General features: G+C 40.7%; 1 protein-coding gene across 6 annotated transcripts in view; it reads right to left on the bottom strand.

Annotated features, from left to right (window-relative positions):
- The window catches only part of epha7 (eph receptor A7), a 265,558-nt gene extending 256,465 nt beyond the window's left edge, over window positions 1–9,093 (bottom strand). For all 6 annotated transcript variants that reach the window (XM_078399675.1, XM_078399674.1, XM_078399673.1 and 3 more), the window contains exons 1-2: window positions 8,789–9,093; window positions 6,031–6,095 (exon numbers count right to left, since the gene is read on the bottom strand). In XM_078399675.1, the coding sequence (XP_078255801.1) occupies window positions 6,031–6,095; window positions 8,789–8,885 (162 nt within the window). In that variant the 5' untranslated portion in view covers window positions 8,886–9,093. The remainder of the gene's footprint in view (window positions 1–6,030; window positions 6,096–8,788) is intronic.
- Between the last annotated feature and the right edge of the window lie 4,123 nt (window positions 9,094–13,216).

A 13,216-nucleotide genomic window follows, 5' to 3' on the forward strand; every position in this document is an offset into this window, starting at 1 on the left:
AGGTACGATTGGAAAATAAAATGATAAGCTTATATCTTGTGTAGGATGGAACTGCAGCCGCTGGTTTCCACCGAAGATAGACACAAAATACTGTTGTAACAGCGGGCCAGGCAGCATCTCTGGAGAAAAGGAACAGGTGACGTTTCAGGTCTGCAGAAGGGTCTCAACCCGAAACATCACATATTCTTTTTCTCCAGAGATGCTGCCTGACCTGCTGAGTTACTCCAGCATTTTGTATCTATCTTAAGTTTATATCATGATGGTTTACAACCACCACGTTGATACTACAGACCAGCTGTTGTTGCAAGCTGGTGTGCTCCTAACATTGGTTTCTATTCCAGAACTTAATCTGCCCATAATATTTATTAGTGTTAACTGTAATGAATGGAATATTCTTCAGGGCCCATGGATCGATATGTCAAATTCCCTGCCTGGGTTTCTTGTGCATAATATACAGCAGATGTGCACATTCTTAATGAAACTCCAACCCGAACATTCAGATATATTTGCTCACCCAAGACAGAAGAAAACAATTCCTTCCCATTATAGCAATCATCCTCACTCCACCTAACCAACTCATCCTCATCTCTCGACAACAAGCAGGTCAATAAAGAACGCTCAATTGATTTCTACCATGTATTCAATTTGTCCAGAAATTGCTCAATATTTCATATTTCTAAATTCTGGAACCTGTATGTCAATGCTGCTTACAATTGAGTAACTGGCTCATTCAATGACTAGTTGAACTTATCCCATGTGCTGTTGGGAACCATGCTTGGATCACTAGTCTGAGCTCACTCAGCTAACTTATCGTTATGGCAGTGGCTACAATTGACCCAAGTAACTCGGATTTTATGGAGCTTATGTAAAGCTCTCCACTGGAAATGCTCTTGGGAAGGTCAGGTGACCGAGTTAAACTGTTCCATGCCACATAATCGAAGCCCCTGTCAACTTACATTGTCAAACCTGACACATGGCCACTTAAGCAGAGTACTAAGAACAATTGGTGCCTAAGTAAGTCCAATGGTGAGCCCTGGCATGCGCTGGGTATTTGAGGGTTATGGGATACCGTAGAATCCAATGCAGCTGTCAGAAAACAGGATCAGATTATTTTTTTCTCCCGAACAGATTTCTTGCACAGCAAGAATGTACTCCCAGCAAGGCAGTTGCTCACTTAACATTGCACTGAGAAATGAGGAAAGAAATTGGAGTGCAGCTGTAACCATGAGAGACTCAGAAAGGTTGAAGCCCATTACTTAACTTGCCTGAGTCCTTGGATTTTTGGGTTGCCAACTAGGCACCAGAAAAATCTGAGGTCCGTTGGTATCACAATAGGCTTCCTCAGTGAAATTCACAATCAACATGAAATGCAGAAAGTGAGATGGGGTCGTATCTGTGCTCAGAGCTTATTACATTTTAGCGGGCTACCGCATAATCAGAGATCCCACTGATATCAATCCCCAAAGAGTTTCTGGAAATGTGCAATCGGGACATAAGATTAAGACTAGGCCATTCGACTCTTAGAACCTTCTTTGCCATTCTATACATTTATAGTTAATCTTTTACTGCAGTCTCATAATACTGCACTATCCCCACAACCTTTGATTAATTTGAATTATAAATTGTGTCATCCTCAGCCTCAAACATACTCAGGCCATCTTGTACAGTGAGATTCCTCACACATTGACTGCAGTAATTATTGCTCATCTCAAGGCTGGATTATCAGGCCTTTATTCCAAAGATGTCATCTCTTGTCTTAGACTTCCTAATCAGACATTACAATTGCTCGGCATCGACTATGTCAAGATGCTTATATTTTTCAAATACTTCCATCAGATCATCTCCCATTCCTTGAAACACTTGAATTTGGGCCTAAACCACTTAATCTCCTCGTGAGACAATCTCCACATTATCCCGTTTATCTCTTAACTTCACCTGCAGTGCAGGCTCAGCAAAGGGCAAATCTACAGCAATGTTTCCTGAGGGAGTAGAAAATAAAATGGAAGAACAATTTAGCAAGAGATTACAACCGGAAATGAAATGGAACGTTTAAAAGATTTTCCGTGTCTTTTAAAGCAAAATTCTAAACGTTTTATCCTCAAAACTAGAGAACAAATAAAGTGCCTTTTATTTCTGATTTTACATTATGTCAATGTGGATTGAAACCTGGCTGGATGAATTTATCAAGTGAAACAGGCTCAGGGTTCAATAGTTTCCCTCCAACTGCAGCCTTGAAAAAAAGTTTCATAATTTATTTTCCAGACATCAGTGGGAAACAAAATCTAAGTCACATTTTATATTTTTCATCGTGGACTGAACAATTACATTTCCAATCGCTTCCTGATTAAGATCTTGATAAGTGCATGGTTGGCGTCTTTACATATAGCTCTTCATTAGTCCCTATCAACCACACAAAAAGTGTGGTAAATGTACAAACCACATTGCGCATTGGCAGAATAAAATAAAGTCTTACAAAATGAAAAGACATGGAACATTTGTTCTCACAGCTTGTCTCTATGCCAGGACACATGTATTGTATGTATCAGTATAGATCAAATTTCTACTATGGATATGCATTTGCCTGATGCCTTTAACTCTCCCTACATTGTGATAAAAAGATTTACTAATTTAATTTGCTTGATTTCAGATCCAAATTGTTACTTCTGTTACTGTTTGCTTTAAAAGTGAACCCAGACCACAGTTTGCCCAATGAAATGTAAAGGCAAAAGACAAAATCCTTCTCCACAATGATTCAACTGCTAGTTTCCTCAAATCAAGTTATAATTCCACTTCCAAACACCTAATGACTTGTGTGGATATAAAGTGGTATGATAGGTACTCGACCTGTTACTTTAAAATATAAGTTGCATCATTATTCAGGGGGAAAAAAAGTACTTGGAGAAACTAATTATGGAAACTTGAGTGGCTTTTGCTTTGTAAATATTAGTTGACATTTTACATTCAGCATCAGAGTTGTTAGTTATACAAATTCATTTTCTTAAGTTGTCACAATATTACACCCTGCGGTCTTTTGCACAGAAACGTGATCTATATTTTATCTTCAATTATTTTGTGCAGGATACAACTGCAATGTGACTTTCTCTTTCATTGCACCCTAAAAAATGCAAAGGCTTATTTGGGTCGCCCTTTGCTGTTATAGTCCAGGGTTATTTTAATGAGATAGGCTCAAACTAAAAGAAGGCAGACAATTTGAGGACAATGATCGCACCAAGTGATGCGTTTTGGTACTAAGAAAAGCAGCAATATTAAGGGCCTTCATGTAAACCAGAGCAAGTAAAGAGGAATGTTCTGTCTCAAACGCTCTAAAAAGACAAGCTCAGACAACAAAGCCACTCAGTATAGCCACCTTTTGACAAAATTGCATATCTTTTATCTGATTGCTTCAAAGATAAACTGAAACCTTTCTCAAGAGCTGAGTAACAATCCTTTCTAAATCCCATTTATGAAAAGCCCCCGTGTAATGGTGCAGACAACTACTGGAATGTGCAAAGCATTGATATTCATTTACTTCAGACAAACACCCTGTTACTGAGGTCCTGCTGCAGTTTCCATATCACAAGATTTGCAAGGCTCACACAAAACCCTCTGCTGGATAACTGACTGCAGGGCACTCCAGTCAAGGGAAAGTTGTGCCTTTGTTATGTTGTAGTGCAGGTAACTTAACTCCTTACACGCTACAAATAGTCATGGATCTTATCCACACATCAGAAGTTTGAAATACGATTGCTTCATTGAAAGATGTTGAAATCTGTATGGCTTGAGAATAGCATTTGTTTAGATTCAAAAGTTATACAAATGGATTCAATGATGAAGTGTGCCTTTTTATCAAAAAGACCTTAAATATATTCCAATCCGATGAGATTATAATGCCTGCCTTTTGGCGATTGTGAGTATTCCAAATGCTGAGATTGGGCAAATTCTGAAGGAACGCGAGGCCCAGCGGCTAAAAATTGCGAGATCAGAGGTTTGGCTTTGAGAAGATAAAAAAAGATGGAAAGTGTTGAAATTCAAATTGCTGAATAGGTGAAAGCACATTGCTCAACTGAGTTATTTTGCATTTTATTCCCCTGTCTTTAGACTCGTTGTAAATGATACTGAATGTTCCAATCCCAGCACTAATATCTCATCTGAATGAGCACAAAAAATAACTTCTTCAGAAGCAACTAAAAATATAAACAGAGATTTGAGCTTTCAGTTTCTCATGGCACTGCACAGTCCTTGTTTTAAAGACCTTGTTGGTGAATTGTTGAGATGCTACTGCATCACAAAATAGCCCATGCTGCTATATTTCACAGCATTCTTCTGACATTCACTCTTGCCATTTTTTTCTCTTAAATGCTTACACTTATTAGCATCATATACTTCTCTGGAATAATTCCTTTATTTTTCAACAGTACTCTGATTTAAAAATCCAGATAACTATTTCTGTGGTAACTGTATGATTCCTGATCTGATATAATGAATGAATGAATGAATGAATGAATGAATAAGTTTATTGGCCAAGTATGCAGATACAAGGAATGTGCCTTGGTGCTCCGCTCGCAAATGACAACACAGACGTACAGTTAACAATTAAGAATAAATCATAAACACATCAAAACAATAAGGATACACCATTACGGTCTAAACATGTGGGTGAAAATAAACCAGATCAAAAAAGAGACTACAGACTTTGGTTATTGAGTAGAACTATCATTCGTGGAATAAAGCTGTTTTTATGTTTGGCTGTGGCTACTTTGACAGTCTGGAGTCGCCTTCCAGAAGGAAGTGCTTCGAAGAGTTTGTGGCCAGGAATAATCAAAACAATTATTCTCAAACATTTTGCTCAGGAAATTATCTTCTGTAGATTACATGGAAATATCTGTTCACACATTGACCCCAACAAAGCAAGAGGAACATTACGGCACTGTGCAAAGTAACTTCAAATGGAATGGGATTTTTTTTAAAAAGAAATACAAAGGGAGATGAAATATATATCTAACATCAGAAGAATATCTCACAATATGTATGAAAGCAAAGCAGTCATTACATGACCTTGCATCGGAAAGATAAACACATAATTGCAGGAAGAATATAATCCGTATTGGTGTCTAGTGTAAATAGCCACAGTTTTCATTATTTAATGGATCCTTTATACGAGAATTGGCTAAGCATAACATTCTTCATTGCAGGTGCTATCTAATTCCTGAACTATCCTGTAAATACCACAGATACCGTGTGGCACACGCTGAATCCAGCCTGCCAGTGTCTGGGTTTAGCTCCAAGATGACTATAAAATTCTCTCTGATGTACTGACTGAAGCACAGCAAGCAGGACAAAACTCCATCCGGGGAAAGTATTTTGGACTAAGGTCTAATCAGCCTACTGCGATCTCACGATGGTTTATTGTGCTCTTCTTGTTACAAAATGTCCATCTTCCCATCATCTCAAATGTACTTCAAAACTTTATCTATTTTCATATTTATTTGTTTGTATAATTAGCCATTCATGAACCCTGTGTATGCCCAATTAAAATTAGGTGCTTTGTTTTAAAAGTGTGGGGTAAATTTTAAAATTAATTGCCCTGAATAAAGTGCAGGTCCAGCAAAGTTACTTACAAGGAAATTTCCCAGAGGCTATTAAAATTGCACATTTATTTCTGACGAAATGAAAAAATAGTTAAGAGAAAGGAGAAATCAACACTCCAGGGGTAAGAACGATGTTAGTTTTATTGTTTCTGCGTGTGTATTGGAAATCAATTGACTGTTATTTATTATATTTTCATTTGCCCCAGGTCTCAGCTACCTAAACGTTGGAAGGTGTGTGATCGATCGGTGATATAACATTTCCTTTTAGATTAGCGCTAATCACTTTGAACGGTGGATCTTCTCGCTAATTGAGACGGCAATGCGGTCACTAAGGAACCGCTGGAGTGAATGAAATCAAAAAGTAGAACCAATGGCAGGGACGTGACTCCGAAGGCGGCGGCGAGGGCTGAGTATTGGGGGGGAAACGACCCTCAAGACTTACCCCATCAACAGGAAAAGAGATCCACTCCAACTCCGTCTGCTGCGCTTTGGAATCCAGCAAAATAACTAGCGGAGAAAGAGAGAAAAATCAAACGAAAAGAGTGAAACTGCAGTCACATTTACATAAATATAAAACAGTTTTATTATGGGACCAATCTACAAAATCCAGTTGGACATTTACCCCCAAACCTCACGTCAAATATCCAAACTGCGGGCTGTATTTAAAGCGAACGGGGCTGATTAAAAGTAACATTTCCAATGTTGTCGATTTCAGATAGATTTCCCTTCCTGTGCATCCTTTGAAAACTATTTTGTTTAATGCTGTAAAGAATCGCCTAGCTTTCTCGCTAGCCCCTTAATTTATTTTAAAATGACTTTTCAAGTGAACCGGGTATATACATTCATGTGTTTCTTCACTGCAAAATATCCGTTAGTGTGGTGCCTAGTTGTCTGACCCGGAGAATAAATATCAGCACCGTTTGCAGTGCGAGTGTGTGTGTGTGTGGTTAGCCATTGGGATGCATTTGCAGGAAATGGCAGATGTCACAGCCATTGGTTTCGGGCAAGTCTGCTCGCTCACTTAACTTTGGTCTCGCTGACGAGAATTCACTGTCAATTCTTCTTCTGGGAACAAGGGCTGAGAGCGGACAGTTAGACGCGGTTTTTCACTGCCGATCGAAGTCGAAAATCGGATTGTGGCGTCTGCCAGCAACCAACCAACCAACCATTCGAGCTGTGGGTCCATCACAGACACTGAAATTTGTTTAACGCGCTGCAAGGAGCGGGAGTTTAAAAGAGTCTCTGAACCGACCTGGACAATAACTCGCCCCCCCCTTTCGTTTCCTTGCTAACATTGGCACCGTTAAAAGCCAGAAGACGGAGCATTTAAATTAATAAAAGACCCAAGAGGTGTGAGAGAGACATCGATGGTCAAGTTAGTTTTATGCTTTCCCTTAAAGCCGTGTTCTGCTTCATCCCGGCATCGTTACGAACCGGGATTAGCCTCGATCGTCCGATGCTGTCCCGCGCTAAGAGTATATATCACATTGACTCAAGTTAGCATGGAACCGCTTTGTGCGTGGTCGATGCAGCCGGGCGACCTGAGATGGTGCTGAGAGGATGGCGTACAAGTGACCGGGACAGTGTTCGTTCTCAGAGAAATGTTTGACAGCCGCTCTGTCGGCCGAAAGTTGAAGTCAGGCCGCCTTGTCGCCGAGAATGGCAGGGAGATCAGCACTTCTCTCCAGGTGCCGGAATGTGGCCACAGAAACAGCAGCCCGCCTCCAAGCGACAGGTAACTCGCAGAGACAGCGCTGCCTGAAAATGCCAGCCTCGCCACCGCTTCATGCAATTGCTATGATTTTTCTTTTAAATGTCAGAAATAGGAGTCGCGTTTATTTCACACGTTTATTTAGTCTTGAATGATTTTTTGCCTCCTGATGCAAAAATACACACCACCATCTCTAGCAGAGGCGACTATTCATGTTGATGGTAAATTTAGTAGCAAATAATTTTAAAGATCAATAAACAACAAGCGCTGTTTACTGGTTGGTGCGTGTTAAATCCAAATTAGCGCTTGGTGTTTCACACTACTTTTAAATGTTTATTTGTGCCGACCCGTTGGAAGCAGCAGTTATTATTTTTTTCCGTGATGCCGTTCGGGCAAATGCACGAACTTCACGCAAGTTTACAAACTAGCCACCTTTAAACCCTGACATTATTCGATATCTACCACTGACCATTCTGTTACTGTATCACTGCGACAGCTGCATTCGTAACGGGGGGACTGGAGAAAGTTAAATGTAAAGGTATCGTGGGTGCAAGTTTCAGGATAAGGCGCGGACCAAAGTGGCCACTTTGCAAAATCCTCTCTCACCTCGGCCAACCCATCCTTTCTCTACATTGCTCCAACTAACTTTGTGCTCCCTCTCGTTGCACAGCGCGGTTAGATCCCCCCTCCCTTTGGACGGTGCGGCCGATTTGTGGATGGGCATATCTTGCACAAGCAGAGCGGCCCAAAATGTGACCCTGCTCCTCGAAAATTAAACTTTTCACCCGCCTTCCCAGCGTCTGGAAAACTCGAAGGCTCCACTGCTCTCAAAGTCTGCCGCCAGCAATTGTTTCCAGCAATCACCGTGTCACATTTATCCGGCAGATGTAAACATGCACGTTCACAACCGCCGGGTGCAGTTGAATATTTGCAACCCTACCGGGCACCCCGGCGGCTCGGCGGTGCGACTTAACAAGCTACATAAACTGCCCCTGCGACCCATCAGTGACTCGTCTGGAAGTGCTCGGAATGTGATGTTTCGGTCCGATCGGGGATTTCCAAATCGTTCACTGCAACGGTTTTAAGGCACGCGGATTAAAAGGGAAATGAATGAATAATTCCAAGGGCCGAAATGTTACATCGCTTTGCATGCTCGAATTGGGATGCATTCATTCCAATGCATCCCCCCCCCCTTGTGCAATTCACCCAAATCGTGGCAGCAAAATCAGCATGCATGTCTAAAGTGTGCAGTGTCCTCCTAACTCGGTGCGTTCAGTTTCAGCTGCACCCTCGGTGGACGATGCCCCACTGTCTCCCCCCCTAGTAGGAGATGAGGTCGGGACTTGGACGGGGGGGGGGGGGGGGGGGGGGGTCAAGGCGGCGGGTGCTTCCCTGCCGTCCCGTTTAGAAGTAGCGACCCGGTCAAGCAAGCGGCAGCTTCAAGGAAGAAGGGAATTGAAGGAGGGGGAAGACTTTTCTTGCTTCTTACCTTCTCTTGCAGCCTGCGTCAGATGCGTGAGAATGGTGCTGAGTACAGAAATGCAGCAGCAGATAATCCAAAGAGCGTGGCTGAGCTTGGAGCCCATGGTGGGTAAAGCCGTGGGCTTGGGTTTTTGGGAGGGTGTTGCTGCTGCTTTTTTTTTTTTTTAACTGCCGCTTCTTGCAGCGAACTCGCCGCCGCGTCTCTCTGTGCTTTAAGTCCCAGGCTGTGGCAAGCAGCGCTTATTCCACACACACTCAAATAGCGCCCGGTGCTTGGTGAGGGAGGAGATCCGAGCTGCCGCCGCGTCAATCTCGCCGTCCCGTCTGAAATAGACAGCCGCATCGCCCATTCACTCACAGGGTTTAAGGACGGGACCGGCCCAGGAGGAGGAAGGTTGTCGCCAATCAGAGTGGGAGAGGGGCGGGGTATGCAATCTCCAATGGAGCGAACTCCACACACACACACACACACACACACACAGTAACACGCGTGGTAGCGAGAAACAACTGAGAAGGGGGTTGGTTTCATGTTTGAAGAAAATCCTGAGACATTAAAGACAACGCAGGGCAGTTACAGCGAGACTGCTGAAGGATTAGGATCAAAGACAACTCTGACTCTCCGCGTAAGAGAACCGGGACAACAAAAAAAAGAAGATTCATCGAGTTTGCAAGGATTTTTTTTTAAAAAGTGACTCCAGAGAGTGAACACAAAGAACTGCAACATCGAGAGACATAAAACAGATCCTTGCAGCGAAGCAGCCCAGAGTGTGTCGAAAGAAGTAGGGTAGAGAGCGAGGGAGAGAGATTAAAGACCGGTGGAAACAACAAAGCGGGTGGGCTGGAAGAATAGAGATAAACTAGGACAGGACAAACTGCAGAATAGTTACTCTGGCGAAGAGCGGCCACTCGCCGTAGTGTATGTGGAAGGTGAATGGATTGATTTGGTTACATTTCTGTTTAGGTTTAGTTCTCTCTTCCCTGCATCTCGCCACTCAATTGCCCCTTCCCGTGCCCTCGACCCTCACAGAGCCTCCAGGCATTAAGCCTCAGTGTCCACACCTCCACTGACATGCAGTGCAGACGCTTCTCCAAACTGAGGTCACCAGAGAATAACCAGAAGTTGCACATGCTAATTGTAGTTTAGATTTGCAGCATCTGCAGTTTTATTTTGCTTTCTGTGAGGTTAAATCGTCGCCTGATTTGAGAAAGCCAAAATCAACTCCAAAATTCTGCGAATGAGATCACAGTTTACGAAGTGTGATAATGTAAAATTAAAATATTAACTCAGCTTTTATCTCTACAAATATGCTGGCCATGTTATGTTTCTGTTTGATTAATACTTCTGGCGTCCACAGTACTTTATTTTTGAATTGTGGTCCGTTTGAATCATCTCACCACAATATGAATCATCAGATGGTCCCGACAGTTCAGAGACGGAGTCACAGCAGTGATCGGTGATTTTCGTCTTACACTGTCTGTTTTTATGACATTTACTGGCATCACAAATCATTATGATGTTTTCCTACTGACCTTATTCAATGACAAATGCAGACAAATAACTTGTTTGGTTATTTGGTTAATTCACATTAAAATTTTCTGAAAGTGCATAAAGTGTTCATTCGTACAAATTATATTCACTTTATCTGTTTCCAGTTTGAAACATTGACAGATTGCATCTTCCACCTTAACAGAACGAAACGATTCAGTCACTCAGGTGACCAGGGTAGAGGGCAGTGTAATCCCCCGCAGCATGATCTCTGTAAAAACCAATAGTTGCAGTGATGTTGAATACGAACATTTGTTTACCACACAGTTCTATATTTGATGGTATAACTGGCACAATTTATAAACTGTCCAGTACATTTTCTTCCAGGTTTAGTTTTAGTTCACGTAACCTCCAGACTAAATATTAAAAACGTTTATGTGAATGTGATTTATTCTTGCTGTGGCTTCTTTCCTTTTAACTTCCTCCAAATTGCCCCCAAGAATTGTAGTCCTGTCATGAAAGAACCCATACTGAGGTTTGATTCTACGCATGTTGGTAAATCTCATCAAAATTGCATTTTTTTTTCATGCTTGAAACCAGGCAGCAAATGCTGTTGAAGTACTCAACCACAAGATATAAAAATAAAGATCTTGTTGCAGGTTTTTATTTTGCTGCAAGTCCATTCAACACAACCCCGTGTGTTTAAGCAGGCATATGCAAGCAATTGGTAGCAGGAACATTTGGAGATGCTGAGTTTAGTTGTGTTGCCACCACTCAAAACTGGTTGAGATCAACCAAGCATTCAAAGGTTTGTTGGAACAAAGATTGGCAGGGAAAACAGTAAACGAACAACTCAAGTATATTCAAAGAGAAGATGGTTTGTATAAAGATTGTATAAATAGAATGGAAGGATGTCCCGAGCTAGAGTTATTTATATGACTGAATGTATAGAACTAAAATCAAACAGAAAAAGGTTAACTGTTCATTATGCATCAGAGACCAAGTATGGAGCAAAACTGATTAAAAAAAAGAAATAAAAGGGACAGTGGATGTGGGAAATATGAAAAGGAAAGCCAAAAGACATTTTTTTAAACGTAAATAGTAAACAAGCCATCAAAAGCAAAACTGGGGTTGATAATGATCCAAAATATGGAGCGTTTGTACTGCAGAGGACATAAAATAAGTATTCAGTATAGTTTAGCACACTACCACTGGAGGAGGTAACAAAGCACAGCAGTAAAGCAGACACTTGCCGTGAAAATGACAGCCCGCCCTATGTTGCTATGAGATGTAAGAGTCAATATTACATTTTCTAATCCTCTTTTGAATAGGAATAATGCAAAAGAAAAAAAAGGTTTGTAAATGTTAAATGCCATTCGGAAATAGGGAGACCAAATAGGGAGATTTAAAAAAAAAACAGTAACTGCACTCATTTGTGCAAAAATTGAAAACAGAATTAACTGCCTCTTGGACCAGTATGGGTTAATCGTTGCCAACCAGCACAGATAAATTTTATTAACATAAGGCCAGCTTTGAATATAGTAACAGGGATAATAATAATGGGTAGGAAGAAACGGCAGATGCTGGTTTAAACTAAAGATAGACATAAAAAGCTGGAGTAACTCAGCTGGTCAGGTCGCATCTCTGGAGTAAAGGAATAGGTGACGTTTCAGGTTGAGACCCTTCTTCAAACTGAGAGTCAGCGGAAAGGGAAACGAGAGATATACACGGTGATACAGAGAGATAAAGAACAAATGAATGAAAGATATGCAAAAAGTAATAGGGTTAAACTACAGAAGTGCCATGTAACAGATTTGCTAGAAAACAGAAATGTCATGCTGTTGAAGGGGCAACTCCAGCAACATTGTACGGTAAGACATACTGTAAAACATAGTGTAGAGATGAATTGCTGTTTTTTTAGTTGGAGGGTCTCAGGTAATAGGACCATTGGTCATTGTGGTCAATATCCCAGGCTTATGCATATAGGATGTAACTTCAATCTTCGGTTTCAATATTTTCCCAACTTCTTCCCAAAAATGGAAATAAACAGCAGTGACAATAGTAACAGACCGGAGGGAAGCGTGGATATCTTATTATTCAGTATTAGAAGCATTGACGGAGTAACACAATTCAGATACATGGCAGATGCAATTTAACAAGGAAGTGTGAAGTTATACATTTTGTTGAAATAAATGAGCAGAGACAATATACATTAATAATTTAATGAGAGTCCAGGAACAGACATATCAGGGAGTTTATTACACATAATTCTTTGAGGGTGGCATACTAAATTAAGAAAGCTCTTCTCAAAACATATGGAATTCATGGCTCTATAATCAAAGTGATGGAACACCAAGATATTATGCCGATTCTTTACAAATCAGGTTGGGACCTTATCTGTATGTTGGGGTTTCATTTCATTTCATATGTGCCAACATAAAAAATCAAATACATCAAAATATTAATAAATACTTTAAGGTTTTCAGTATTGATTGATAAAGTAATGTAATGTAAAAGAGCATACATAAAATTGTAACATTTACTGAGAGCACACAAAAGCTGATGTCTGTCACTATTGGGGCAACAACACACAGCTTGAACAAGCCTAAAATAAAATAATGGAGCAAAAGGGAGAAATGTACTCTAATTCAGATTGACTTGAATCAGATACTTGCATATTTAAACATCTCTTCCAGAGATTTTGATAAAGAAAGTGTCTTAATCCATGATTGATTGTACTCTCCTTCAGAATCTTTAATTTTACCTTTGCTACTGCATCATTTTACTGAAACATTCCTCATATCTCATTTTGCATCCACTTTGTCTTGTATTGTAATTGGTTTAACTCTTCTTGCCTACAATTAAATGGTTTATTTTTCACAAATAACCCATCAAAATATTTGTTCTCGTATCCTGCTGTTTAACTGTGTGACATTACAAATTCCTAAA

This window comes from Rhinoraja longicauda, chromosome 5 (assembly GCF_053455715.1).
Source record: "Rhinoraja longicauda isolate Sanriku21f chromosome 5, sRhiLon1.1, whole genome shotgun sequence".
Lineage (NCBI taxonomy): Eukaryota > Metazoa > Chordata > Chondrichthyes > Rajiformes > Arhynchobatidae > Rhinoraja > Rhinoraja longicauda.